General features: G+C 45.6%; 1 protein-coding gene across 3 annotated transcripts; it reads left to right on the top strand.

The window, feature by feature from the left end:
• Positions 1-16,347: 16,347 nt before the first annotated feature.
• Positions 16,348-25,477, top strand: Ccna1 (cyclin A1). 3 transcript variants are annotated; one of them, XM_050120267.1, is made up of 9 exons: positions 16,348-16,520; positions 17,024-17,212; positions 20,212-20,458; positions 20,624-20,748; positions 21,207-21,358; positions 22,499-22,703; positions 23,586-23,699; positions 24,837-24,970; positions 25,214-25,477. In XM_050120267.1, the coding sequence occupies exons 2-9, from the start codon at positions 17,048-17,050 to the stop codon at positions 25,263-25,265; spliced, it is 1,194 nt and encodes a 397-aa protein (XP_049976224.1). In that variant the 5' UTR covers positions 16,348-16,520; positions 17,024-17,047; the 3' UTR covers positions 25,266-25,477. The 3 variants fall into 3 exon arrangements, with proteins under 3 accessions (XP_049976224.1, XP_049976222.1, XP_049976221.1); XM_050120265.1 differs by having other exon boundaries at positions 16,350-16,520; positions 17,027-17,212; positions 21,207-21,430; XM_050120264.1 differs by having other exon boundaries at positions 16,350-16,520; positions 21,207-21,430.
• The last annotated feature ends 792 nt before the right edge of the window (positions 25,478-26,269 follow it).

The following is a 26,269-nucleotide window of genomic DNA, read 5'->3' as shown; positions in this document are numbered from 1 at the left end:
CTCAACCGTGTGTGTGTGTGTGTGTGTGTGTGTGTGTGTGTGTGTGTGTGTGTAATATATATGTAATATATAATATATATTTTTTTCAGAGCAAGAAAATGCAATCATTTTGGTCTTAAGCACTAATACAATCAGATACCAAGCTTCCATTGCAGTATAGCAGCGTTTTTTAACCAGCGACAACTGAACCAGCTGGAAAACACGAGGGTGCCTCTATCACACGAGGGTGGCTCTACCAGCTTGGAGCCCAGAGACAGCAAGTAGGTAAAGAGGTGGGTGCTGGTAATTGTGCGTGGGCTGGAGGGGGACAGAGGCCAAACAGACAGCTGGTATTTGCTAATTGATACCATGGTTGTGGAATAAGAAAAGTAATTACTAGTGATTATATAAAACTTGGGAGAATAATTGATTGTTTAAACATTGACTTTTACAGGACCTCCTGCTCATTGACAGCTTTTTTAAAGTGTCAAACTCCCTGTCCAGTTGGGAGCTGCTCACCAATAGGTTCTTAGAGATTTTGTGGATTAACTAAGGAAAGCTTGGATAGCATCTACAGTTTCACAGGATGACGGCAGCTTCTCTACTAGGTGGACGGATGAGGTTCAGAAGGCTTTCAATTGCTTTAAAAAAATCTCCACATAACACAGCTCTGAAGACATTTAAAAGTAAATATTATTTGTGTATGGTGGCTCACACCTCTAGTCCAAGTTTCTTGGGCAGTAGGGGTGGGAGATTTGCAAGTGGGTAGCCTACTGGGGCAAGTTAGTGGGATCTCCAAAATAAAAGTAATGAAGCTGGTTCTGGAACTCAGTGGAAAATTAAACTTTAATCGGTCCCCTACATTCATATAGAATGCCATTTTTCAATTTGCAATGATTGTGCCATAAAATGTTGTAGTAGGCACGGAGGTTTTTGCGCTCACAGATAAGCACTGGAGGAACCCGAACGATACCTGTTATCTGCCCAGAAGGCTGGGAGCACATGTGTGGTCTAGACTGCTGATTGCGTGGCCATTGACCACACTGGATCCTCCCCGCAGAACTTTACTGAAAACTTGTTTTTCTCGGTCAGTCTACAGAACCCGTCATTACAGACTTTACAAAGTCTGGATGTAGTCACCTCTGATCTTTATTTGGCTTATTTTTGTTCGTTAAGGAGATTTATGTAAGCTTTATTGTGCACGTGAGATCGAGTTAGTTATCACCAGGAAAGTTTTCAACAAATTGGCGCTGTGCTTAGATACACCTAGAATAAACCACCCAGGGTGAGTCAGACTCTTGAAGTTTGAGCTGGCACCAGCTACTGAGCCGTGTTAAACGGAACTGCCTTTTTGCCTCTGATAGATCATCCCTCTGTAGTCCTGTGATGGCCCCAGAGACCCTGGAGAAATGTAAGCAAGGCTTCTCAAGAATATCAAACAATTTTTTAAAAAAGTATCCTCATCTAAGGACAGAGGAGATGGTCCAGTGGTTAACAGAATTGGATGCTCTTTGGGAAGTAGAAGAAGACAAGATCTCCTGAGTGAAGTGGGAGATGGGGACTTTGGGAGAAGGTTGTAGGGGATGGGGGAGGCAGGGAAGGGAGCAGAGAAAAATGTAGAGCTCAATAAAAATCAGTACAACAATAAAAATAACAACAAAAAAATGGATGCTTTTGCAGAGGACCCAGGTTTGGCTTCCAGCTCCCACATTACAACAGTTCTAGGGACCTGACTCCCTCTTTTGGTCTCCATGGGCTTCTGCACACACACGATGATGATGATGCACATGCATGTGTGACATGCGTGTGTGTGTGTGTGTGTGTGTGTGTGTGTGTGTGTGTGGTGATGTCTCTGGTATCCAAGTGGTTTTTCAAAAAATCCTGCCCATCCAGTCACCCAGAGCTCACTTTTGAAGCCACCTTGACTCCCTTATAAATAACGGTGATATTTTCATTAAATTCAGTAACAACCTCTTCCATGCAATCACTTAAAAAAAAAACAGCAAGGGAGTGGCACTATTGGGAGGCGTGGCCTTCTTGTAGTAGGTGTGGTCTTGCTGGAGGAACTGCATGGCTGTGGAGGCAGGCTTTGAGGTCTCATATATGTCCCAGCCATACCCAGTCAGTCTACTTCCTGTTGTCTGCATAGCAACATGTCTGCCTGCAAGCTGCCATGTCCTGCCATGATGATAACGGGCTGAATCTCTAAACTGTAAGCCAGCCACCACAACTAAATGTTTTTATTGTATTTTATTTTATTTTTGTTTGTTTGTTTGTTTGTTTTAGTAAGCATTTCCTGGAAATAGAAACCCTAACTAAGATAGAGGGGAAGATCTGTGGCATCCCTAGGAGATGGAGGGGAGGTTGCAGGGGATGTTCTGGGCAGAGCTGGGGTGAGTCTTGGGGATTGATTGGGTCTGGAGAACCGAGGATAGGGGAAGATCCACAGTCAGCCTTCCTGCTTCCCTGGCAGCAATGACCTGTGGATTAGTGAGGTTCAGAGTGCCTGGTGGGAGCTGGGGCCTGGGATAGCACAACAAGCCGAGGGGAGGAGTCAGAAGGGGAAGATCTCTGTGACAGGCAGGAGGTGGGGCTGTGGGGAGAGCTGTGCTGCAAGGCTGGGGATGAGACTGGAGGACTGGATTTGGAAGAGAGGAGGGCGTGGAGAAGGTCTTCAGGTTCTGTTTCTCCGACCTGCTCCGCTGGAGTGATATCAGGGAGCCCTGGTGGTATTTTCAACAGCCACTAACCTTGGCTGGTAGGGTTCTGGAGTTTTAAGTGTACATGAAAATCTAAAGCACAAATTCGGTTCAATGCACTAATTAGTTGGCTATATATGGGGGACCAAAGATTTTTTTTGCATCTGATTTCACAGATCGTTTTGTAGATTATTTTCATTTGATGCAGTTTATATGAAAACAATTATCGTTCTGTTAACTGAATACTATTCTGTAATTATAATAAAAGACTGAAACTGTTTTACTAGCATTCTGAATGTTTCTAAGTAAGTACAATTATAAATTAAAAACCAGATAGTTCTTAGCAACGGCCCTACTTATTATATATATACAAGCATCTAAGAAATTTTATTTCTTCAATTTTTAAGACTGTCAGTGGTAACAGGAAGTGAAGGATCCCTCCCTCGAAAGAACATAATCAAACTACCGAGCAATTCCATTTGTAAACTATTCATAAGAATAGGAATCTTTTCTCCAAATTATAGATTCATAGAGGAAGTGGAGAGGGGGGGGGTGATACATGGCTTAAAAGAAAAGTGATTAAACCAACTATTTCTGATTAATGATCTATATCAAAATTTAAGTATGTAAGCCTTAATTCCCTGCTGAGACTCATGAAATAACACATCACTGCAGATGGTTAATTTATTTGAAATTGGAAGTTAGTTTTCACTCATCACTCGGAAATAAGAGCTGCCATTGACCTGGGGTGGCTCATCTCAACACATGGCATCTACCCATGCTAGAGCGTCTGTGGCCATACTACCCTGAGCGTGCCCAGTCTTGTCTGGTGTCATAAACTAAGTGGGGTTGGACCTGGTTAGTATCGAAGGGCGAGCTGAGCATTGGGTAACGGGCGTTTGGGGAGAGAAGCCCTGTCACTCTCCAAGGGCGACCCTGAAGTCTTTTTCTTCTTATGTTCCCTTCTTAGTTTGAAATCTACAGGGATGTGAATGAGAATTTCATTTTTTTTCCACATTGGCTTTTCCTCCCACCTTACCTGCAGAGCAAGTTTCTATTTTAATTCTTTTATTTTATTTTTAAAATATTTTTCTTTTTCTTCTCAGTGAAAAGCTCAAAAGCCACCTTCCTGTGACATAGAGGCAGGAAACGTGGTTTGATATCTGCTTCTGGTGGGATAAGATATTGACTGTGTGTTCAAAGCAAGCGAGGAGGAAATAATAAGAATATTATTTTAATTATCTCAGAGGCAGTTCCGAGTTCCCTTCTGACTTGGGAATCTATTTATACACGCATTACCGTGACCTTGCTTTCATTGACTTGGTAAATCTTCAGTCTATTTTCCCAGAGGATGGGAGCAGCAAGAAGCCAGTGAAGTCCTCTCCCTAGCTCACTAGCTTCCACTGTGAGTCACGATGACAGTAACTGTTTCCTGAAGAAACTACAGTGAGCAGGTGGTTTACATCACATGCTTATCATAAGCTACAGGGAAGAGTAATTAGGAGAAAAGTCAGTCTCCCAAAGCAGGCGTTCACTGTCACAATGACAGAACTTCTCAAACAGAAATATCCGACCCTGCCCTCTCGTGGTGGCTACTAGCTGAGATACCGCATGCAGAGATGCATACTACCTACTACCTACTACCTACTAGATAAGTTAAATAAAGTAGCCAGCTCTTGGGTGGCACGCTGTATTTCATGCTCAGTAGTCCCACACGGCCAGTCCTTATTGTATTGGACAATGCAGATTCCGAACATCTTTATCCTTCCAGAGAGTCCTCTTGGATACTGTGGTTCATCTTATCCTGTAACTCGCTACGAAGATTTACTTCTTTTTATTAAAGATTTATTTTGTTAGTTGTGTGTGTATGTGTGGGTGCATGCACATGTGGGCAGGTACTTACAGAGGCTAGACGATGGCGCTGGATCTCCTGGAGCTAGAGTTACAGGTGGCTGTGAGCCTCCTTCCCAGGGTGTTGGGACGTGAAATCAGGTCCACTGTAAGAGGAACACAGGCTTTTAGACACTAGATCCTTATAGTGGTATATTATTTGTGTTTTAATATATAAAGCTTGCCTGAAGATCAGAGGGCAAATCAGTTATACTAGTCAGTCATACAGGCCAGGGCGTGGTGGCACACTCCTTTAATCCCAGGACTCAGGAGACAGAGGAAGATGGATCGCTGTGTGTTCAAGGCTACCCTGGGCTGCACAGGATTGATCCAGAAACAGATCCAGGTGGTGGTGGTTTACAGCTTTAATCCCAGTACTTGGGAGTCACACACTTTTAATCCCAGCACTAGGGAGGTGGACACAGGAACAATATGGCTGGGCAGAGAGAGGAAGATAAAGGGGAAGACAGGAACCCAGTGGAGTGTGGAGTCTGAGGATTCGTGGAGGTAGGATCTTGCCTTTTGGTCTGAAGATTTGATAGAGGTAAAAGGTCTATTTATTGGATGACTGCTTTGCTTTTCTGATCTTCAGATTAAACCCCAATATCTGTTTCTGGGTTTTAATTATTTGTGTTACAGGTTATCTCTTCAGCCCCCATAAATTACTTCCTAAATAATGACTTTCCATGTTAAGCAAGTAGATTTTTTTTTAATTAGAGGAGGTTTACAAGTTACAAATGAGTCAAATAAATTTTGCCATTATTAGCTAACACTCAGATGCATATATGACTATTTAATATTTCATTTTCCTTTTATTTCTCATATACATGCAACACATATGTCTATGCCATTTTTGTACATGATTTTATATGGATGAAATGATAAAAATTCATGATTATCAGTCCATACTTTTAGTCTCATTTCATTTGTATTTTATAAATTAAAGTTTGTCTGAAGTTCAGAGTAAAACAGCTCCACTGGTCAGCCTTACAGACCAGGCAGTGGCAACGTACACCTTTAATCCCAGTAGCCACACTAGTTACCATAGAAACCGAGTGGTGCATGCCTTTAATCCCATTGGTGTATGCCTTTTAATCCCAGCCCTAGATAGGATTTTTTTTTTTTTTTTTATAAAACGTGAGGAGACAGCCCTCAGACACAGCCTCATTCTGAGATTCCTGGAGGCAGGATCATCATTTCAGACTGAGGTCGAGCTAAGAGCCAGTGGCTGGCTGTTTTGCTTCCCTGGTCTCCAGGTTTAACTCCAATATCAGTCTCTGAGTTTTTATTAATCATGCATCACACACTTCTACTGTACAATACTCCATTTGACAAGTTTTCCTGAATAATTTGTGTGAGGGCCCGTATGCACGTGTGTATATGTGTGTTCACCCTGTGGGGTGCCTGTGAACGGCAGAGGTGTAGCTCAGGTTTTGAAGCCCCCAAAGCAGCTGAGATTTGTAGAAACTAAATTTGACGGAAGTCTGAACCCATGTTTTCTCACCTATATAGGGGAGAGTCTAATGAAATGACTTCTGAGGATTCTCCTAGATTTCAGGTCTAAGAATTTTGTTGGTGAGTGGCAACATTGGTGTGTATTTTATAATAGGACGAAAGGAGACTGTTGGGGTGGTACAAAGGCTTGAGAAAGCCATATTGCTTCTTTTGCCTGAATGGGGGCATTGCAGTGAGGTCAGCAGGCAGAGCGAGGATGAAAAAGTGTGACCACCAGGTGGCAGTAGCACACAGTACACAGTGGGTGGTGGCTGACCAGTTTACAGCCTGGGGCTGGAAGTCCTTCCAGCTGTGAGATAATGGACTGGGGACCCTAGCCCCAAGGGAATAGGTCATTAAAGAGGTGGTTCTGTGACTAGTTATGCAGCTTTGGATGTGTCTGGGCCAGAGAATTACCAAAGGCGACTTGTTATAGTTCCAGAGTTACTTTTACCTTAGGATAAACAAATATTTGGTTGCAATTCTTGGATTAATGAAAGCAGACCGGCTTTGGATTGTTTAAGAGTATACTTACAAGCTGGCCATGGTGGTGCAAATTGTAAGTCACAGCACGTGGATGGGGATAGGGGGCTGACACAGGAAGATCCAAGTTCAAGGTCAGCCTGAGCTACTAAGTTCCAGGCCATCCTCAACTACTTAAGACCCTGAAAAAGAAGAAGGGGGGCATTAGTGTTATGAACTATTAGCTTAAGACGTGTTACATTTGTTCATACTTTGGAGTATTTGTTTAATGATGCAGATGTATTGCATTCTTTTATGTCGCATTTGTTTAACTCTGTGAAGCTGTGTTACTTTGCCTGTCTAAAACACCCAATTGGTACACTGGCCAATTAAGAGCTGAATGGCCAATAGCAAGGCAGGAGAAAGGATAGGAGGGGCTGGCAGGAGAGAGAATAAACAGGAGGGGAAATCTGGGAAGAAAAGATTGAGAGGCAGGATAAGGAGGAGGACTCCCAGCCAACCAGCTACACAGAAAGTCACAGAGTAAGAAGTAAAGAAAGGTATGTAGACTAGAAAAAGATAACAACCCAGAGGCAAAAGGTAGATGGGATGGTTTAAGTTAAGAAAAGCTGGCAAGAAACAAGCCACGCTAAGGTCGGACCTTCATTAGAAAGAATAAGACTCCATGTGTGTGTTTATTTGGGAGCTGGGTGGGGGGAACCCAAAGGGTAAAGAGTAAAAAAAAAAAAACAAACAACAGCAGGTTGGTGGGCGGGTAAGCAATCAATCAGTCAATCAGGCAAGCAAACAGGAAAGACTTCAAACAAATGATCAGATTGGTAAATAAGTAAGATACACGGGGATAATTCAGGGCTCATTTTTGTACCAAGAATAATTTACATTTTGTTATTCATTCCTTCAATCAACAAACATTAATGAGTACCTACTATATCCTGTATTCTATGCCAGAAAATGAATTTAGGAAGTTGAGAGAGATTCTGCCCTTGATTTAAAGAAACATATCCAAGAGAGGGCCCTTTGAACACTGGGATGGGCCCTGAAATTTACACAGGATGCTGTAGGTTGATTCTTTTGTTTGATTTTTTCTAAAATGTCATCTAACTGCTAATAATTACTTTATAGTAGGAGCACTTTGAAAACATATTTGAAACATATATTAGTATTGATCTTCTTTTATCTCTGTGATAATGCCATTGTCAACTGGGCAGACTCTAGAGTCACCTGTGGGATGGGTCTCTGGGCATGCCTCTCGGAATATATTCTGGTTGTATTAACTGAGGTGGGAAGACTTCCTCACCGTGTGCCACGCCAGCCCCTGGCTGGGAGCCTGGATGGGATAAATAGAGAAAGGGGCCCCAGAGGCAGCATGTGTTCATTCCTCCCTGATGCCCGCCTTTGGGTGTGGCTGAACAGCTGCGGCCAGCTCCTGCCATGACAGACATAGTCTACCCATGTTGCACACATAAACATCCAGGTGAAACACTCACAAAGAAACCTTTAGAAATAATAACAACGAGTCTGTACTCTGGAGAGCCCTTCCCAAATCCAAGAGGTCATTAGGGAATACTTTGAAAATGTACATCCCAAAAAGCTTGAAACCAAGAAGAAATGAAAAAAAATTTCAAATGCATACGATCTAACAAAAGTGAATCCAGGAAGTATAAAGAATTTAAGCAAATCTGTAACAGACAATGAGACTGAAGTCCTACTTCAAAGTATCCACACAAATAAAAGTCCAAAAGACCAGATGGGTTCATTTATAAGTTTTAAAAAAATGTAGGGGAAAATCTAACACTGGTAATTCTAAAATTGTTTCACAAAATGGAAAGGTAAAGAACATGACCAGACTCGTCCTGTGAAACCATATTATCCTGATATCAAAACTGGATAAACGTCATAACAAGAAAGCCATAGAGCTGAACACATTAAGAAGGACATTCACCATGGCCTAGTTGGTTTCAACCACAGGTGCGTAGCTGTTTCAATGCATACAAAGTAATAAGTATAATATGCCGCAGAAGTAACCTTAACTAAATAAATCATATAGTTTTTTTAGGAAATCATATAGTTTCAGGAAAGCATTTGACCGAGTTCAATATATTTTCATGACAGAAGTCCTGAGGAAATTAGGAATAGATGGAATATACGTCAAATAATGAAGTCTACTTATGGCAAGCTGATAGCTAACATTTTACTACATGGAGAAAAATCAAGAGCATCTCCTAGAAAATCACAACAAGACAAGGATGTCCATGCTTCACTTTTATTTACCATGGTGCGTGAAGTCTTCGCTAGAGCAGCTGGACAAGAGAAAGGCACAAAGGGAGAAAAATAGCACTAGGAAGAAGTAAACTCATCTCTCTTTGCAGATATATGATTATAAACTTAAGAGACCTATGGACTCCACCAGAAAGATGTGGATGAGAACGCATGTTCAGTAAAGCGGCAGGGTGCATTGCATACAAAACTCAGTAGCCTTTCTATGTGTCAACAGTAAGCTTGTTGACAAAGTAATGAGGAAAAGCAGCTCATTTGTGATACCTTCGAAAATTAAAAAGTTCCTAAGGATAAACCTAGCCAAGGAAGTGGGAACTCCGTACAACAAATACTCAAGACACTTAAAATAAATTGAAAAAGACACTAGATTTAGGAAAGATCTTCCTTTCTCCTGGATTGCCAGACTTAACAGTGTGAAATGACTTCATGACTAAAGTCATCTGCAGACTCAGTGCAATCGCCATCAGAATTTCAATGACATTCCTCATAGAATCAGGAAAAAAAAATCCTAAAACTTGCATGAAAATACAAAAGAGCATGGAAAGCTGAAACAATCCTATGTAGAAACAGGAAACAATAAATAGGAACAAATAACAAATATAAATAAGAAACAAGGTGAAGTTATCAAAACATGTGATCTCAAATTATACCACAGAGCCACAGTGACAAGGCACTGTGTCTTGTTAAGTACAAGAACAAACAAAAGCCATTTAGACCAATAAACAGAATATAGAACCTAAAAAATAAACATACACTGCTATGACAACCAAATATTTGGCAAAGGTGTAAAAGACATACACTGAATAAAAGATAGCTAATCCAACAGTGCTGGCAAAATTGTATGTCCACCTGCAAAAGAAAGAAGATATATTGATATCTCTCAAACTGCACAAAGATCAATTGAAACCTGATTGAAAATCTTAACTTCAGACAGGGGATTAAAATCTAGACTATATGAAGGACTGTGAAAATTATATGAACACAAAACAAAAATATCAATCAATAAATGGGCAAATGAACTGAATAGACAGTTCTCAGAAAAAAAACAAGAAGCGCAGTAACATGTTTTACAAAAGTGTTCAATCCCTTGACACACAAACATGTCACTATAGGACCAAACCCTCTCCTTTCTTGCTTGAAATCTGGATCTCACATCATTATCATAAAAGAAAATACTGTATACATTTTATAATTTCTAAATGATTTTGAAATTCAATAACTCTTGTAAAATTCAAGTCTCTTGCCTGGAGGTGGTGGCGCACACCTTTAATTCGAGCACTCGGGAGGCAGAGGCAGGCAAATCTCTGTGAGCTAGAGGCCAGCCTGGTTTACAAGAGCTAGTTCCAGGACAGCCAGGGCTGCTACACAGAGATGTTACACAAAGAAATCCTGTCTCAAAATCCCTGTCCCCCCCCAAAAAAAAACATAAAAAATAAAAAATCAAGTCTCTTAACTATGGGTGTCTCCAAACCAAGCCAAATACTTTCTTACTCCAAGAAGGAACCAGTGCACAATCACAACTAGATCAAAGCAAAATCCAAATCCAACAGTGAAAATAACTTTGTAATCAGGGACTCACTCGTGATCTTCTGGGCATCTCTGCTTCTCTGCCATGCATGTCAAGCAGCTTGTTTGGTTGGCTTAGGCTAGCTCTGCTCTGCACCTGCCACTGCCCTTGATGGTCACCTCAGGGTTCTGATGTCTCTAATAGTCTGGGGCCTTCAGTGCAACTGAGGCTTCACCAAGAGTCTCATTAGACCTCTTTGGGGATTCCAACCTTGCCTCATGGTGGCAAGCGTCAACTTCTTTCTCTCCATGACTCCTTCAGTCTTGCAGCAGGACACATCATTTGCCAAGTTCTGCTGCCAGATTGATGTGTATCCTTGCCCCCACACTTGACTGGACACAACTTCTGTGAACTGACCCCGAGGAAGTGCCACCCTTAGAAGATTTCAACCCAGCGATTCTGGTCTCTTGGTAATCACGGCTGACTTTTCAGTTGCAGCTGACAAGCATCTATTGTCCCAGTAAAGCAAAGCTTCCACTTCCAGACTCTTAAATACATCACATGAATTGCCATGTAGTGTCTTTGAGGGATTCTGAAACTTCCAAATCAAGAGGACGCCATCATCTTTAGTTCCCTCAGCATTATTTTCCAAACCCCCACAGACTTGGAGAAGCTCAGAGTACTAAATGGCTTTCCAAGACGAAAACCTCCAAAAGCTTCCCACAATCCTTTCCTTAGAACAACATGGTCAGAGCTGTCATAGAAAGATCCCAGTCTCTGGTATCAATTTGTGACCTGGTTGGCTTTCTGCGACTATGATCCAACACCAACCAAAGCCAGCTTGGGAAGGAGAGGGTTCATTTCATCGTATCCTTCCATGTCACAGTTCATCACCGAGCAAGACTGGGGCAGGAACGTGGAGGCAAGGACTATAGCAGAGGCCATGGAGAAACGCTACTTGCTGGCTTGCCCCAGGCTCACAGTCAGCTCTCTACTTTTATTATACCTGCCAGGACCACCTGCCCAGCGGTGGTACTGCCCAGTGGGCTGGGCCTTCTTCCATCAACTTGCATTGAGAAAGTGCCACACAGATGTTCCCAGGGGCCAATCTGAAAGAGGAAAGGCCTCAGTGGAGGTGTCCTCTTCCCAGGTGTGTCCAGTCTGTGTGTAGTTAACCAATGTAGCCAGCAGAGCCTCCTTCGCTACCAGGGAAATGCAAAGTAAAACCACCCTGACAGACTGGATCTCACGGCAGGTAGAGTGTCTGTTACCTGGACAACAAGGGACAACAACAAGCGCAGTTGTGGGCATGTGGAGAGGAGACTCTTAGTCAGTGCTGGTAGGAGTGTGACTGGTGCAGCCATCGCGGAAATCGGGATGGAGGTTCACTAGAAAAGACTGAAAATTACCCCATGACTCAGCTATAGTGATGCTTGTTGTCTACCCGAAGGGCTCCGCATCCTACCATGGAGATTCTCGCACAGACGTGTTCACTGCGGCTTTGTTCAACGTGGGATAGAGTTGGCCCATGTGCTCATCAACTGATGATGATCAACTGGTGGGAATGTGGCGCTACGTCTGGATTTCATTCTTCTGTTGAAACAGAGAAATGAGGGAAACGGAAGGATCCGGAAATTATTATAGTAAGTGAGGCAACACAGACTCAGAACACTGTAGTTCTCTCTTAAATGTGTATCGTGTGTGTGTGTGTGTGTGTGTGTGTGTGTGTGTGTGTGTGTGTAGACTGGAGAGAGGGCAGGAGGGATGGCTCAGTGGTTAAATGCCCTGGATAGTCTTCCAGAGGACCTGGGTTTGATTCCCAACACTCACATGATGACTCATTACTGCCTATAACCCTTATTCTAGTTGGTTTTATGCCCTCTCTTTTGGCCTCTGTGGGCACCAGGTGTGCACATGGTACACAGACATACATACCTGCAGGTGTAGGTGGGCTTTTACTCGGCTTACATGTAGGCAAAATGCCCACACATGTAAAAGTAAAATCTCTCTCTTTTTTATTTTTATTTTTTTAAAGACAGAAGGGAGATGAAAAAGATGGGAAATGTTTTTCGAGGAAGGGGGCAGAGATAGAATACCCGTGACATGATTAGAGAGAGGAGACTTCTTGGGGGGGAGAAGCAAAAGATGAAAAGGGGAAATGTGGAGGGAGAAGGGAAGAGAAGACAGAAAGACCAACAGACTGAACTTACTATGAAACCGCCAGAATGGAACCCGCTACTTGTGAGATAAACAAAGAGGTTGTATTTTGTATTTACATCATGCTAAATATCACAGAGATCAAATAAAGTTGTATTTATAATTAAATGCATTCTTTGTTCTTAATACATTACTAAATATACAAAGCATATAAAGCATTTTTATATTTTAAGAACTATTTGGGTTCTAGTCCTAATTTTGCTATAAAATCATGCTGTCTGTCAGCATTCCCTAAAGAGGAACTGGACCAATAGAATGGATCTATATTATAAAGGGAATTTACTTACACAGTCGGGCTTAGGTAGCCAACAGAGGCTCCCTGCACACTGAGAATCTGTGACCCCATGAAGCTGGGTGCCTCAGCAGCTCCACTCCCGCACTGAAGGCCTGGAAGAATCCTGCAAAATCATGGTTCTTCAGTCCACATTAGAAGGTCCGAGAAGCTGGGTCGTGATGTGGAGGAGGACAGCCCAGCAACAGCAGGAGCAGCAATGGGAAAAACACACAGGGCATCATCTGGAAGCCAGACTGGCAGCCCTGCTCCTTCCTGGTTTTATTTTATTTTAACTTCTTGTACGTGTTCTTGTTTGTGGAGGTCAAAGGATCCACACAGTTCCCAGGAATCTGACTTAGGCTGTCAGCCTCTTTACCCAGTGAGCCATCTCTTTAGGCCTCTTTGGACTTCTGGGGGGGGGGGGTCTCAGTTAGTACTTCTTGGAAATGCCCTCCCTCACTGTTACAGATGCTACTAATCCCTGTCTAATTGGACATAGTTCTCTCCATAGGACCGAACTCCATCTGTGGAGCTATGAAGAAGTGATCATTGAGGGGACTCCCAACCACGTAGCTGTGAGTGGGGGTGTCGTCTTCCATGCCGGACTGACCATTCAATGATGTGGCTGGTTGAAGGTCAAAAAAAAAAAAAAAAAAAAAGCTGAATGAACTCGCCGTTCCACTGAGGCACACCTCTCTGCCCTTGGTGCCCTAGCTGGAGTAAGCTAACTTGCTCACGACTCCCTAGAAAGGATTTCACACAATGAAACCTTATGTGCCGTCAAGTTACAAAGCATTTGATTTTTTTGTTTGTTTTGTTTAACACACACAGTCAGTTCACCTGAACAGTTTAGAATCTGGTCAGAGGGTTCTCAGCGTGTGGGTCGCTGAAGCAGCACAGAAAGAGGTCAGAAAATACAAAATAACGTCCTTTGTCAAGAATGGCAAAGTGTGCGGGGAGAAAGGGGCGTAAATGTAATGCTGAAATTCTCTTTGAATTAAGGGCTTGATCAGTAGTGGCAGCTACTCAAACGAGCGATTTTTTAACACAAAAAGCATATCTTACCTGAGGCCCCATTTAATTATTTCAATTATTTTCCTTTTCATTCATTCTTTGAGGCTTTCAATGTATTTTAGGTCATACTCAGCGCCCCCAATAGATAGGTGCTCCCCCTACCCCAATCTTCTCGTAAGGAAGCTACCCGTTGGGCTCCTTGTGGAGAGTAAGCTCCAGTTCTCTCTAAAACTCAAGGATGGCAGCCCCGCAACATCAGAAAGGGGTGGGAGTCTCACTACCATGGGACCAGTGTTCAGGGGGGAAAAAATTCACATCAAATCTGAAAAGTCCGATTTCTGACAAGGAAGGAGAGAGGGTAGTGGTAGGCTCTAAGAGAAGATGGTAACCTGGGAAAGTCTGTCTGCTCTAGAAAAGGACTCGGAGCGTAGGGAGCAGTATTGCTCGTCTTACCTGCAAGTTGCCAGGCTTCATTCTGAACCAGGGAGCCAAAGTTTCCAAGAGGAAATAAATTCTATTTTCTAAGCTCCTCCAGGAGATTCTGGGGTCTCGCCAGCTCTGAGAAGCACAGACTTCCACGCAGAGGCAGCTGGAAGACAGGTGGGCTCCAGGCTCACAGCTGCAGGTGCCAGGAGGCTGCGCCGGCCCACAGCCACTTGAAGTGTGTGCGGCACCTTTCTGCTGAGCAACAGCGGGAATCATCGCGTAACTCCTTGGCATTTCTAAAGGCCATACTCAGCGCCCCCATCATCTACGACAAGAGAGCCCAATGACCATAGCCACTCACTAGATTCTTAAGCTCCAGTCCGAGGAAGGGAGCGGATTGAAAAGAAGGCTCTGGGCTCCCGGAAGCAACCTCCCTCAATGTTTGCCACCAGGTCAAAAGGGACACAGAAAGTTCGAGCCTCCAGAACAAATCTTATTCCCTCCCAAGCCACTCTGGCTCATGTCAGAACCTGCTGCCTGGCTCTAGAGGGAGCTAGCTGAGACCGTCAGGCACAGTAGCCACCAGGACGGCACAGCGGGCTTTGCCTTCGCCAGGCAGAACACCTTGCAAATTGGCTTCTTTGGTCCCGGCTGGCTTCGGAACATCTGTCACAGCAATCAAAACGTTCCTGGACGTTCCTGTGTCTTCATATTCAAAGGCCCAGGAACTAAATGATGCAACGTATATAGGAATTACTATCATACTGAACAAAGAAATCTTGCACTTCTGCATCCAATGTGGGTTGCCAGAATCCTTGCGAAGGTTCACAAGCTACGTTGATGACTTTGAGTCCACATGTTTCCTGGGACCCTCTGCTCTGGCTAAGCCAGTTCACATCCGCTAACCTCCTTTTTCTGGTGAACACATCAATGACAGTTCTCAGGCAGGCTGACGACCTTTGCTTAAAGTTTGAATGACCTTTGTGCTGCTTTGAGAGTCTAGGGGTGGATTTTTGTTTTTAAGCAAAAGCAGGAACAGGATGTATGAGTATACATAAATACACATCTCCTGATATATGTATATATCCTGAGTACGCGTGGGGGTGTGTATACATTATTTTTCAAATGAAGTTAACCAATTATGTAATTCAGTTTGCGGACTGCCTGTCACCTCTGCAGGTGCCAGGATTTCCAAGATTCAAGAACTGCCTTGATTTTCTGACCACTCTTTCTGGTTGAACGTCCCTCCCCTCCCCGCCCCCCAACCTTACCCCCAGTCCTAGGACTTTCCCTTCACTCGTGGCCAGGTCACGGGCCCAATGACCCCAGCTCGGAATCTCTCCTTGTGCCCCCTCAACACTCAAGCCCCAGCACCTCTCTACGTTCCTTCCTTTTCCCGGTGCCAGTGGGTGCCCACGGGGAAGATCTTCTCGGGTACCTGGGGCACCGCGAGTTACCCTACAGCCCCCAATCTCTCCCAGCTTTTCCTGCCAACTTGGGGAACCTCGCCATCCTGGTGGGTAGAGATGTGGCCCAGTCCACCGCTGCCCAGGGTCAGGAGCCCCCGGGGCAGACGCCCCAGAGAAGGAGGTGAGGAAGGGGAGCGAGCCGCGCCCTCGGGCCGACCTGGAGGGCGCCACGGCCGCAGCCCGAGGGCCCCGCGTCGCTCTCCCGAGCCAGGGTTCTCGGGAGCAGGCCGCGCAGGAGACGTTGGCGGGAGGGGTTCGTGGCTGTTGGGGGAACCGGCTCCTGGGGAACAGTCCCTTCCAGGGTGGCCACCGTGGGCAGGCTGCCGTCCGCCCTCTCAGGGGACGCCGGCCAGAGGGGCGCGAGTGGCGACGTGCGGTGCTGTGCGCCCCGCACGCCCAGCTTTGCGGCTCAGGAGCCCCGGGTTGCACGGTTGGCCGTGCCCTGTAGCGTCCCCGGGGGCCGGGCATCAGCCGGCGACGCTGCAGGTGAGCGGTCGCCGGGGCGATGAGGACCCGGGCGCACGCCCGCCGCGGTTGGCATGGAAGCGACTCGGAGGGACCCGGGCTGGTCGCTGATTGGCTGATTCAACAGACGCGGCTGAGTAGAAAGTGCTCAGTGGCGAGCGCAGTAGCCCTAGCCGCTGGTGCCGGCGCCCCTGGAATCTCTCCACTCCTGGTCCCCCTCCCTCCACGCCACGCCCCGCCCGTCCCGCCCCGGCCTGGGTGCTCTTGCTAATCGCTTCAGAAAGAGAAGAACCTGAGAGTCAGGGCCGGCTGGGGGTCCCAAGCAGGTTTGGGGGCCTTCCTCTGGGGAGAAACACCTGTTTGTCACTTGGGAAGGAGAACCACTTGTCCGCAGTCAGAGAATCTGGATTTAGTTCGAGATCAGGGAAGTGGGGGTGGGGGCGAGAAAAATCAGGGATCCTAGGTTTAGCTGCCCTCTCCCCGCAAAAAAAAAAAAAAGTCAATGTGGGTTAAGAATCCCGATGTGGAGTTTGGGCAATCTCTCTCTCTCTCTCTCTCTCTCTCTCTCTCTCTCTCTCTCTCTCTCTCTCTCTCTCTTATTGCAACCTTCAACCTGGGGTCAGAATAAAGTCTATTCGACCAGTGTTTGGTTCTGAGGTAGTGGCTCTGATGCCTGTCACTGTTGCTGACTCGGGAACTTTAATGTTTGTTGGGAAGTTGAGAAACTGGTGGTGACTCGGGGATTGGCGTCCTCCCAGAGTTCTCGGCATTCCCGGGTCCCCAGGTTGAGAGGGTTGATTAACTGTGTTTCCTTCTCTTTCCTGGATAGCAGCAGGTTGTGGCTTGCTAGGCGATGAGTCGCCACAGCACCAAGACTGAAGTCGCTCTGCCTCCAGTGGGCCAAGGTCCAGAGGCTTGTCAGATGCTCACTCGAGCTCAGCTCGGCCAGGATCCCCCACAGAGAACCGTGCTAGGGCTGTTGACTGAAAATGAACAGTACAGGAGGACCTGTGGCCAGGTAATGACCCAGGAGCATTAAGAAAGATGCCATGGAGAAGTCCTGCCAATGGCAGTATGCATGTGTGTGTGTGTGTGTGTGTGTGTGTATGAGTGTGTGTGTGTGTGTGTGTATCCTCCCCCAATATCAAGGAAATGGGTCTTAGGGATTGTTTGGGTTAAGCATATGTTAAGTGACTTAAGGGCTAGTCAGAAAGGAGATGTGATTACTCTGCTCTGTAGCACTGGGGAATCTCTGGGCAGGAAAGGTGTGCACTATGAGCCAATCAAGGAGAAATCAATCAAGGAGAGCTGGTGCTGTGGACAGTGTCCAGCGGAGACAGTGTGTGTACCAGGATGTACTATTTTCTTTATAAAAGAAAGGTTACATCCAGAGCAGATCTTTCTACCACTACAGACAATGGGCATGTCGGCTACCTGTCTGCCCCTGAAGACAGAAACAAATTCAGACGTTTGGAGAGACTTGAACCTGCAACAGTGATGTTTTGAGACAGAAAACAAAGTCTCCCCGAAGCCTGTGGTTAGATAAACCCTCATGATGGTGCCTCATTTCTGTATTACAAGTCTGCGGAGCCCAGTGGTTGCAGGAGTCTAGTCCAGCACATGTGTGGGTTCTAAAGGCGACGTTAGAGATGTTCTTACCCCTCCCACATGTTACAATAGAAACTCATTGAGAGCTCCCTCATCTGCTGCCCCTTCGAGTCTGCTGCTCTTGGGTAGGATTGGATCCATTGGTTGGGGATGGGGGAGGATCCCCACATTGTCCTTTTAATGCTTTGGGTCAAGCTGAGTGAAAGGAACTTTAACAGAACTTGCTCAGCGATGTTCACTTCTTTAAACTTAACAGTCTGAGACCTGAAGGTATGAACTGGAAGTGGTGTCTACACTGAAAGTCCTTGTTTGAAATTCAGACTCAGCTCTTGTGCCGTCTGGAGTCACTGCTTGGTGCCTCGTCTATGCTCCATCCCCCACACCCTCTTTAGAGACCCGCCTCCTGCCTGTTTCCCCATTCTTGTTTGTTTGTTTTGATTTGCATTTGGTTTTTAAAATAATTGAATTACTATGTATGTACATGTGTGCATGTATGATGTGTGTCTCTAAGCTTGCACGCCCCCACATTTATGTGGAGGTCAGAGGACAAGGTTAGAAGCTCCTTCTCTCCTTCCGGGGCTTGAACTCTAGTCTTGGTAGCAAGTGTCTTTGCCCCCTGAGCCATCTTGTTGTCTCATCCCTTAATCGTCCATGGTTCATGCTCCTTCATAATAAAGAATAAGAAGACTGTACCCTGTTTTTCCCAAAGGAATGCTGCAACCAGAACCTTCGCTCTTCCTCTCCATGCCAGGGGGTAGGGAGAGTCTAGCCCAAGCTGACTTTGACCTGTTACTTAGCTCTAAATGGCCTCAAATTCAGGATCCTCCAACATCATCCTCCCTGGAGCTACAATGACATGTTTGCTCACTTTGGGCCAGCAGCTAGAATCCTCAACGTTCCCCCGTGGCATTCCCGTCCTGTTCTGTGACTGATGCGTCCCAGTTCTGGAACCGATGTGCCGTACCTCGTGGCCTCTTGGCTTTCAAGGTTCCTATCCGACAACTCTTCTCTTTCTCCCGTTTCTCTTCTCTTCTGGATCAAACCCATTCATGGTCATCGCTTCCCATCTCCAAACTCATCCAGCCATGTGGCCAGCTCGGTGCAGCTCCTGTCCCAGTTACACAGCAAGATTTCTTGGAAACTGTCTATCTCAGTGGGATGGGCGTTCCACCAAGGTGACCGTGTGGGATGGCACCTTCTCTGTGGTATCCCTAGTGTTCAGAAGAGTGATGGGCCTGGCCAGGCAAACCTGGCGGGTTTGTTGACTGGATGCTCGCTGTTTCTGGGTCTTCTCTTACTTGTTTTGTTTTTTTCCTTGATATATTGATTGGCATTCCTCCTTCTTTGAAATCATTTCTTCTTGCTCAGCTTGGGAAACAGTTCTCTTTCTAGATGTGTTATGCTATACATTGCCTCTCCTCGGTGTTTGGCTGGTGGCACACAGACACACAGAGACACACACAGACACACACAGTGCATGTGCCTTGAGTCATAACTGGTTGTAACTTGTCTCTTGAGGTTTTTTTTCCTCCTGGAATTTTATTACAAAATGTTTTTCTTACTGAATATGAGTTTAACTTGATCAATGGAAGGTAACTTTGTGGAGTGACATATGAACTGGGAAGTGGTATCCAAAAATGGGTACCCAAATTAAGTATAAGCAAAATGTTCACAGTTGATGGTGTTGGCCTCTGGAGATGTGGTAGCCTAACTCCTAGGCCCGCCCCGGCTTCGACAGACTCTCCTTGGGCCACTGGTTGTGAGTGTTCACTATGACAAAGCCTGTTATTCTTGCTGTAAGAATAAAGAAAAGAAACGACTTGAGAAAACTCCCCGAGAGTAATGATGTTGTTATACAAAAATATCTTTATACCGTGTAAGAACATTTTGCAACACAGGGTTCCAAAGTCATGTTGTTTTCCTGAATAACGAGGCAGGAAATGGAAGCTTTATGAGCACCTTCAAGAGAAAGTTGGGTATTTAAGCAGTGGACAAGAGGGGCTTAGTAACTAAGGATGAAGGGTGACGCTGCGTTCTTGTACAATCCTGCAATGCTCTCAGTGTAAAGGGAGATTTACAATTTTCCTCCCGAACATGGCAGCTGGTGTCCTAAGCATATTGCAACTCTTCTTGCTTCTCGTAGTCACGAATTCTCTTTACTACACACGTAAGGAAGATAACGAATTGTAAACAGAGCTTTTCCCATAGGACAAACGTAAACAAAACAAAAAGGGAAGTCATACTTTCAGAGATCCGATGTTTGGAATTAGATGGTCAGCTTAGAAATTTGACTTAGAATCTACTCTCCCTTTCCCAAGCCACTGGTTTGAATGACACGAGCTCATATTGATCACCGAGGATGGTGACCAACAAGAGAGGTAACTGGGTGTTTGTTTGTTTGTTTTGAAGGAGATCACAACAGTTAGATGTTTTGCTGGATCAGAAAATGTCTTCCCTGTGGCTGGAAATAAAGTGCTCCCTGACCCTGGGGTCAACGAGCCAGCCAAGCATGGATTTGACATCTACATGGATGAGCCTGAACAGGGGAACCCTGACGGCTGCCCAGGGAGAGAGGGGATAGTGTTCGAAGATGTGTACGAAGTAGACACAAGCATGCTTAAATCGGACCTCCATTTCCTGCTGGATTTCAACACAGGTAATCGTACTCCCCCCAGGGTGGCTGGTGCCCTGCGCCCACAGCCCTCTGCCATGTTCCAGGAGAGCAGGAAGGGATGGTGGTGTGTGCAGCTTCCCGTGCAGGTGAGGGGCTGCGATTAGCCTCTAATGAAATCACTTACCCAACCACGCCACTCCTCTGCAGTCTCCCCAATGCTGGTCGACTCCAATGCCCATGCCCAGTCAGAGGAAGCGGCGGATTTTGATTCAGACGTGATTAATGTAACAGAATATGCCGAAGAGATTCATCGCTACCTGCGAGAAGCCGAAGTGAGTTTCCTAATCTCGGGTTCGATCTCCAGACACTAAGCTCTGTCTTCATATTACAAGCTCTTGGTCATGGCCTCTAGCAAACGGCACCTATGTGAGATCTTTAAAACATAAGAAATCTAGAAAAAGAAAAGAAAGAGAGAGAGGAAGAAAGAGTCTGAGCCCAAGCCCAAGGGACACCCAACCTGATGTCATAATACTGAGTATCAAATGCATACATACTCTCTATATGGTTAAAAGTATCTGTGTTAAGTCCTCAGGAATCACACATACAATGTTTTCCCTCTTTGCTCTATACCAGCTCATGACATTTCTTCCTTATTGTGTGATAAAGATTTATTTGGCGGGGAGTCACAGTCCTCCTAGTCTCCTGAGATCTCTTCACAAAATAGGAATGCTAGGGAGTGGTGTCTTTGCTAGTGCAGCCATTTGAAGAGCCACACTCTTTCCTCCACCAGGTAAGACACAGACCCAAGGCCCACTACATGAGGAAGCAGCCGGACATCACGGAGGGCATGCGCACCATCCTGGTGGACTGGCTGGTGGAGGTTGGGGAAGAATATAAACTTCGCACAGAGACCCTGTACTTGGCTGTCAACTTCCTGGACAGGTTTCTTTCCTGCATGTCTGTTCTGAGAGGGAAGTTGCAGCTTGTCGGGACAGCGGCTATTCTCCTGGCTTCGTAAGCGTTCTCTCAGCTTGTGGATGCCACCCGTTAAAACGCTCCGTTTCTCCCCCTCCGTGTATTGAAGGAATGTAGTGCCTGCAACTCAAGTGATCTGTACTCTCTTGATAAGAGACTAGAATCTTTGTGACTTAACTGAGGCAGTGAACCTTGCCCACACACTTACTCTTCGGTTTGAAGTGTGTGGAAAGGGATTCACTCTCATGATTGAAACAGCCATTGACTAGGATTAAAGATTGACTAGGATTGACTTGGCTGTTCTGCACTGTAGTCTCTTGGCTGAATTTCAGCACAAGCAAAAATTCCATTTGGGGTGGTTCTTGGTTTCATAAGCACTTTGGTACTGATCTGGCAAACAGCGCTAGTAACACAGCACGTTCATTTCGTTCAGTGGGCGAATGGTTTAGCTGCTTCCTGTCCCAGTCAGTGACTCCTAACAACACCTCACTGAGTGGGGAAAGAGAGCTGGGTTGTGGCTAAACAGGCTTAAGTGATCTGTTGCGGAATGGTAGTTTCTACTCTTCTGGCCTCAGATGTCTTACTCGTTGACTGTAATTAAAAAAAAAAAAAAACAGGTCCTTGTTCTTTAAAGAAAGCAGAACAAATGCAGAAGAAAAGAATGACAATAATGAAGTTATATTGTTATTTTTCTCTTGCCTATTCAGCATGATTTGCTAATCAATGAAGTTGAATATGATCTTCGAACAAACAAACCCATAGCTATGGGATTTTTTTTTCTGTTGTTGGATTTAATCCTAGCATTCTGTATCACAAAGTGACCCACTATGTATTCAATCAACAGAGATCCAGCTGAAGTTGCGGTCCTTTAGGCTCACTCTGTGTTTCACAGGCCCCAACCTGCCAGGACTCTCAGCAGTTAGTATAACATGTCCTTGTAATACTCTCTTCCTTGGGCTGAAAAAAAAAACAAGGTTCTCAGTGTGTTTAAAGCCCCAGACAGCTCTGTGGCAGTTCTGTGGAAGTGGGAGTTTGAAGTGAAGCAGCCTGCAAGGCCATCACTGGGTGCTCCAGACTTTCTCCCTGGTAATTCTTTACTCTCCCCAGGAAATACGAAGAGATCTACCCGCCCGATGTGGATGAGTTTGTCTACATCACGGACGACACATACACAAAGCGACAGCTTCTGCGGATGGAGCATCTGCTACTGAAAGTTCTAGCATTTGATCTGACCGTTCCAACCACCAACCAGTTTCTCCTTCAGTACTTGCGGCGGCAAGGAGTGTGTATTAGGACTGAGAACCTGGCTAAGGTACACCACAGGCCTTCCAGAGACATCAAGGGCTGAGGAGGCTAAACGGCCACCGTTCTCAGCTGTCCTGAATCTCTGCTTCCCAGCTTTCCATCTTTGTAGAGATGAAAAGCAATTCACTTTAAGAACACGACACCTGTTCACATGACGTTACTATTGACAGGACTGCAGCAGGTCACATTCACCTAGCTCTCCCAAGTACCGAAGATATTTAAGTTTGGCAACCGTTGAGAAATACGGTCCACAGGCAGGCTGTGTCTTTTAATTTGGGAGCCAAGTGAATACGGCTGTTTTGTTTGAATCTCACTCTAACTCACAAAGTAATGAAACATTATGAAGTTTGCATTCGTTTTGACTTAGAGACATTTAGTTGAAATGTTTAATTTCACTCTGCTTGCTGTGCAGAGTGATAAGGATGGTCACGTGAATTCACCAGCATACTTCTTCCGACGTGTCCCCAGTGGCAAGTTCTCAAGTGGAGCTCGGGAACTGCGTCAATTTGCCTGATAATTACTAGCTTTAATATGGCCATGCCTTTGCCCTCTGACTGACAACTCTTCCTAATCCAGGTGCAAGGTCAACACTCCCTTATCTGGCCACCATAAAGCCTGATTTACCAGCATAAGAAAAGAAAAGTCACTATCATATAGAGTGTTGGAATATCACCACAACTCCAAACATGAATATGACGAAGGGCAGTCAGAGTAACTACTAAACTAGCACTTGCCTGGCTTGAGTTCTGGGCTCAGCACTAGGTTCTGATGGAAGGTAGATAGGGCACCAATCGATGATGCTGGCAGATCCAGGCTTACTGACAATTTTAGTCAGATTTGACCTTGCTCAAATCCCTGACTCTACTGAGCCTTTCTCCCTCGTGCTTAGTATGTTGCAGAACTGAGCCTTCTCGAAGCTGACCCGTTCTTGAAATATCTTCCTTCCTTGGTGGCTGCAGCGGCTTACAGCCTGGCAAACTACATTGTGAACAGACACTTCTGGGTAATGCTCTTCCTCCCTCCCAAGGGGAACAAATTCACGGCTCTTACAAAATCCGTTCAGTGTCTCTCAAGGTTCAGAACGGGCACACCTCTTACAAGGACAAGTTAGTTTCATGATAACTGGTTGCCAAGACAACAGACCACAGCTTGTTCCCGAGTGTTCCAGACCAGTTGTCATGGCTTTGACTCCATGGCTTTGCTCTGTGGGAAGCAGAGAAGGCTCGGTGTCAAGGGAGATGTCAAGGAAGGCCTGGAAATCTCAGTGCCCACCAATACTCACAGAGGGCCCTTGAGGTTTAGCCATTGGCCATGTCAATCAAAGTTGATCCTAGACAGTTGGGGTGCTGCACACCTCTCATACAAACACCTTTGAGGCGGAGGCAGGAGGATTGTGAGTTCAAGGCCAGTGTGGGCCAGATAGGGAGACCGTCTCAATAAAATAAACGTTACTAGCATTTACCTTCTGTAACAAAAAAAGACCCTCCAAGTTCAGCAAGGACTGTTAGAAGCTCAGAGAACATGGCTGTTAGTGGTTCCTATCTCAGAAGGTGTCACGATCAGAAACAGATTCCTATATTTTGTTCAAGACTCTCTGGCGTGAAAAAAAGAAGTAAATATCTACTTTGTATCTACTAAATACTAAAATGTATTTGTGTGTGTGTGTGTGTGTGTGTGTGTGTAAGAGAGGCAGGGAGGGAGAGAGACAGGGAGAAGGAGAGAGGTGGGAGAGAGAGAGAGAGGAGAGAAAGAGGGGAGGAGAGGGCGATGGGGGAGAGAGAGCAGAAGAAGAAAGAGGTAGAGGTCAGAGGACATCTTTCAGGAGATCACTTCTCTATTTCCCCCATGGGTCGTCTTTTGATTAGGAATCTCTCATATTCCAGACAAATTCCTTAAGAACCAGTCAAAGTCCCAAACAGGAAGGAACAAGAAGAGTGAGCGTTACACATGGAGGACTACAGCTGTAGACTGGAGCAAACTTGACTGTTTTGTTCCTAGTCTACGGTTTCTAAAGATCCTTTCAGATCCATGTGCACACTCACTGAGGCCTCAATTCCCCTCACTTCCTAATCAGTTCTGTTCAGATTCCTAACCTCTTATAAAGTGACGTGAAACACAGTTTTCCTTTTGTTTCAACTAGCCAGAAACGCTTGCTGCATTTACGGGCTATTCATTAAGTGAGATAGTGCCTTGCCTGAGTGAGCTGCACAAAGCCTGCCTCAGTATACCCCACCGCCCTCAGCAAGCCATCCGGGAGAAGTACAAGACTTCAAAGTGAGTTGTGGGCACCCTCCCCTCGTGGGTTTCTGGGTTGTTGTGGAGTCAGAACTGAAAACAGATAAATTCTAGCCTCTCGTAGGCTGGAAAACAAGACGGCTCGCTAAATCAAGAAAAGGGATTTAGAGAGAACTAGGTTCATAATTTGCCAGCATTTAGCAGTTATAGTTAGCTGGAGGCTTTGCGCTGCCTAGCCGGCAGCCTTGGCTCTGGGCTGACCGTGTCCTGCTCTCATTTCAGGTACCTGCACGTGTCCCTCATGGAGCCGCCTGTAGTTCTGCCCCTGCAGTGAGCAGCAGGCAGCGCTGAGGTCACCTCCAGAACACGACGGCCACACATCAGCAGGCTTGCTCTGAGTTGTTACCGGCTTCCGCAAGCCGGGTTGACAATGTCGGTTGTCGATGACGTCTTGAATGTGTAAATGTTAGGTTCTCTTAGACGTTAGTAGTTCGTAATTTATGTAGATATAGAAAAGTACTTTAAACAAATAAACAGCTTGCTATGGAGCCTGTGTTGGGCCTATTTACTTGTTGGCACAGCCAACACTCACGCCTGGACTCTCAGTTGTGAGCTGCACATGTGTGTGTCATGGCCGTTTCAACGTTATCCCAAGCTTATTGTATTTGCGTCACATGCTTCATGGGTAAGCGCTTTGAGACAGTCAAGCCTTTCTTTTCGTCTGAGGCTCGCTATAGACGGGTGAAGGAAGGAGGGAGGGGCCAGCTGAGATGGACTGATGATGAGACCCGAGTCGCTGTTCTAAGTCCTAGCTTCCCTCGATAGCCCTAATCAGTAGGGTGGCAGACATCCAAGAATCTCTTGGGTTCAAGTATCTCTTGGGGGCGGCACCATATACGGCCCACCCAGAGGTATCATGCCTTTTGGTAAAGGGCTGCCATCCTGTCTCCTCATTTTGGATTCTGGTAAGCACCAGGAGTGAGTTTCAATCGCAGAAGATACTTGGGGCAATAGAAAAAGCTAACCTCAGTACCACTGACACTTTTGGATGATGTATCCAGCACCTCTATCTTTCCCTCGGGAGAAATCCATCCTCAGTTTTGCTTGGGGGTAGGGGGAGGGATGAGAATGAAAATGAATGAATCCTGCCAGCTGGCTTCCTCACTTTCCTCTCTTATTCCATCTGGGCTGTAGCCTCTTACTGGCTGCTGCTCACGTTCAGACACACTCGGAAGTGTGCCTTCCCGACCTCGGTCTAATCAAGTTGACAGTCAAGGGTAACTATTGCACTTACACAGATGAGATTGCTCAGTTCCCAGAGGCTGATTTTCAGCCCTG

Source organism: Alexandromys fortis, unplaced genomic scaffold (genome assembly GCF_014885135.2).
Source record: "Alexandromys fortis isolate MF-2015 unplaced genomic scaffold, M_Fortis_MF-2015_v1.1 scaffold_172, whole genome shotgun sequence".
Lineage (NCBI taxonomy): Eukaryota > Metazoa > Chordata > Mammalia > Rodentia > Cricetidae > Alexandromys > Alexandromys fortis.
Note: the sequence above shows the minus strand (reverse complement) of the source record. Positions and strands in the feature narration are given on the sequence as shown.